General features: G+C 45.4%; 1 protein-coding gene across 1 annotated transcript; it reads right to left on the bottom strand.

Annotated features, from left to right (window-relative positions):
- Positions 1-543: 543 nt before the first annotated feature.
- LOC125533789 (glyoxylase I 4-like) lies at positions 544-1433 on the bottom strand. The gene is made up of 3 exons (XM_048697140.1): positions 1199-1433; positions 1004-1112; positions 544-915 (listed from the first exon to the last, which is right to left on the bottom strand). The coding sequence occupies exons 1-3, from the start codon at positions 1372-1374 to the stop codon at positions 712-714; spliced, it is 489 nt and encodes a 162-aa protein (XP_048553097.1). The 5' UTR covers positions 1375-1433; the 3' UTR covers positions 544-711.
- Positions 1434-2802: the final 1369 nt, after the last annotated feature.

Genomic DNA, 2802 nt, shown 5'->3' with positions numbered 1-2802 from the left:
CTCATGATGATATGCCGGCTCAGTCTCTCGAAGGTGCTTATAGGGATATAGTGTGCGTATATGCATTCATAGGGGTAGGTATATGCACGCGGCAATGTACCTTCCAAACTCCATGTGAGTTTTATCTTCAAACAAAAATTATGCGTGTGAACTAATGATGTGAACTTCACTTGTGAATGCACAATTAGAGAATCAAGTGTCTTTTTGAGCGCAGCAAAAGCAGCGAATACACAACAACTTCTCCCTCGGTCTTGTAGATACATCCGTATCTAAAATTTAATACGAGTAATTTGGGATCAAGGTAATATCTATTTGGGATCAAGGTATCAACATGTGGAGCCCATCAGGATTTAAGTACTAGATTTGACATTGGTGCTCGTATTATTTCTGAATATATTTCAGACTTTCAACTATGTTTATTTAGTCGGAGGAGACGTTTTCGTCCATTGCAAGACGTCTGTGGTAACTTCATGACCGTGTGCTCGTGTATACGAGCGACTTTGATTGTATTGTGTTAAAAAAAAGACATGCACACCGAAAACCTAAGCATTACGGCCCAACAATGAATGTGCAAATCAAGGTCATGAAGTACATTTTGTTTGCAATCTAAATGAATCAAATCATGCTTGTATACAACAACAATTCCACCCCCATTTCTCGCAGGATCATCCCTACGAAGCACTAGCACGAGAACTAGAGATGCACGTTCATCTACACCGTGTGCTTGGCAAGGCAAGCAGGTGGAGCAAGGGGCACCACGGGAAGGTCCTCGCAGTTGCAGATCTCGATCACGTTCCCGTCCGGGTCGTGGAAGAAGAGCTGCTCCACCGTCGTCTCGCCGTCCCGCACCCTCGTGGTGACCACCTCCAGGTTCATATCGCGCAGCCTCGCCTTCGTCAGCGCCATGTCCGAGCACTGCCATTTCCAAACCGCGCACCACGGGTCAGAGATTAATCAGCGACGAGGGTGCCCGCAGCTCTCCCCGTGCTTGATCTGCACTGACCTGAAAGGATATGTGGTTGCCCTTCGGGTTGATCGCCGGCGACCTCGGAGGCGCGTCGCAGCCGGCGCTCCGCTGCAGCAGGTGTATGCCCATGCCGTATCTATGCATCCTGCGACGAGCAACATCCCGCATCAGCGAACACACGCTGTTTTTTACACGACGCGGCAAGAAGCATTTGAATTTGCGCGTCCTCACCATGCTCCCCCGAAGTCCAGGGACGCCGGGCGTTGGATCAGCTGGAAGCCGAGCACGCATCGGTAGAAGTCGACGGAGTCCTCGACGGACGTGCACGAGAAGGCGACGTGGTTCAGGCGGACGAGCGGCAGGGCGGGTTCAGGCTCAGGCTGCTGCTCCTGAGCAGGGAGGTCCATGTAGGAGCTGGGACGATTGTATTTTGGGTGGTGTACTGATGAATAATTTCAGTGCATTCGATTGCGGTCCTGTCCGTATTTATACACACATACTGTACATGCCACATTTTGGGTCGGTATGTACACGCGTACATGAGGAAGTGTGTGTCTTAACGCAAACGCGGATTCAGGATATCAGTGCGGGATCCCGTCCTTCGGGGAGGAGACTTGACCGCCACGAGGGGTCGATCTCAATCTCCTTACTCGGTATCCATCGACCTGTTGCCGTGCTGGGCATCTTACAGGCAGGCACGTCACCTTCTCGTGCACGTTTGCGGTTTGCAGACACAAAATCCACGAAATTGACCAAATCAATACTCAGCAACTCGACGCTGCTGGTTTACAGGCAGGCCGGGACGCGGATTCTCGGATCCTCTCCCAGAAACTTCTCTTTATATAAGCATCTACAATCGGGCTCCTCAAACCCCCACTATACGTTCGGGCGGATAGTTCGATCAATGACCGATCACTGTGACCGCTCCTCAAAGCGATCCTATACATCCGGACTGACGGACACCATATATCCAGCTCATATTTTTTGAGACGGATATGGGAGGTCCAGGCGCGCTCGTCATGTCAGATCTGATAGACAAGACTCGCGGGGCTTCCTATCTGCCGCATTCTGTGACAGAATGTCGATGCTTCGCACAGGTTACTTTCCGACTGGGCCGGCCCAGGCAGGCACAAACGCGATGCGTTGACTAGGATTCAATCTCGCAACCGCCCTCTTGTCAGGTAGCTAGCCACTACGTCTGACTCACATTCATGGTCAAAAGGCAATGTGAATTCTTTAGAACTAGTCACATAGTCACACAGGCAAATCGGGTTAGTTTTCCTTTTTTTAACTTTTCTTATAAATTTTGATTATATTTTTCAAAAATTGCGAACATTTTTGACAGAACACACACGAGTTTTCAAGAAATGTTAGCAACTTTTCTAATTTCTAACAAAATTCTAAAAACAGGAACAATTTTGAAGTTGTGGAATTTAACAAAAAGCAGGGTCATATTTTAAAATTACTACCAATTTTGATAAACACGAACAAATTTCTAGAAAATGTGATTTTTTTTTATTTGTGGACAAAAAATTAAAAACAGGAACATTTTTTGAATTTGTCAACAAATCTTGGAAAAACAGGAACAATTTTTGACAATCCGGAACAAGTTTTGACAAATTGAAAACAATTTTTGAATTTATGATCATTTTTGAATTTGTGAACAAATTTTGAGAATATGAACATTTTTTAATTTTGAATTTTTCTGAAAACGGATACATTATTTAAGAATCATGAACAAGTTTTGAAGCTGTGAACAATTTTTGAATCTGCAAACAAATTTTAAAATGGATTTTTTTTAATTTGTGAACAAATTTTGAAAAAGCAGATCATTT

This window comes from Triticum urartu, chromosome 2 (genome assembly GCF_003073215.2).
Source record: "Triticum urartu cultivar G1812 chromosome 2, Tu2.1, whole genome shotgun sequence".
Lineage (NCBI taxonomy): Eukaryota > Viridiplantae > Streptophyta > Magnoliopsida > Poales > Poaceae > Triticum > Triticum urartu.
The sequence above is the reverse complement of the archived record's forward strand: the minus strand, read 5'-3'. Positions and strand labels throughout refer to the sequence as shown.

What these genes read in the sequence shown, in the direction of transcription:
- LOC125533789 (XM_048697140.1), bottom strand. Translation starts at nt 1,374, where the DNA reads ATGGACCTCCCTGCTCAGGAGCAGCAGCCTGAGCCTGAACCCGCCCTG. An exon ending in CTGGACTTCGGGGGAGCATG is followed by an intron (nt 1,113 to 1,198) that starts GTGAGGACGCGC and finishes TGCTCGTCGCAG; the next exon opens with GATGCATAGATACGGCATGG. An exon ending in GCAACCACATATCCTTTCAG is followed by an intron (nt 916 to 1,003) that starts GTCAGTGCAGAT and finishes TGGAAATGGCAG; the next exon opens with TGCTCGGACATGGCGCTGAC.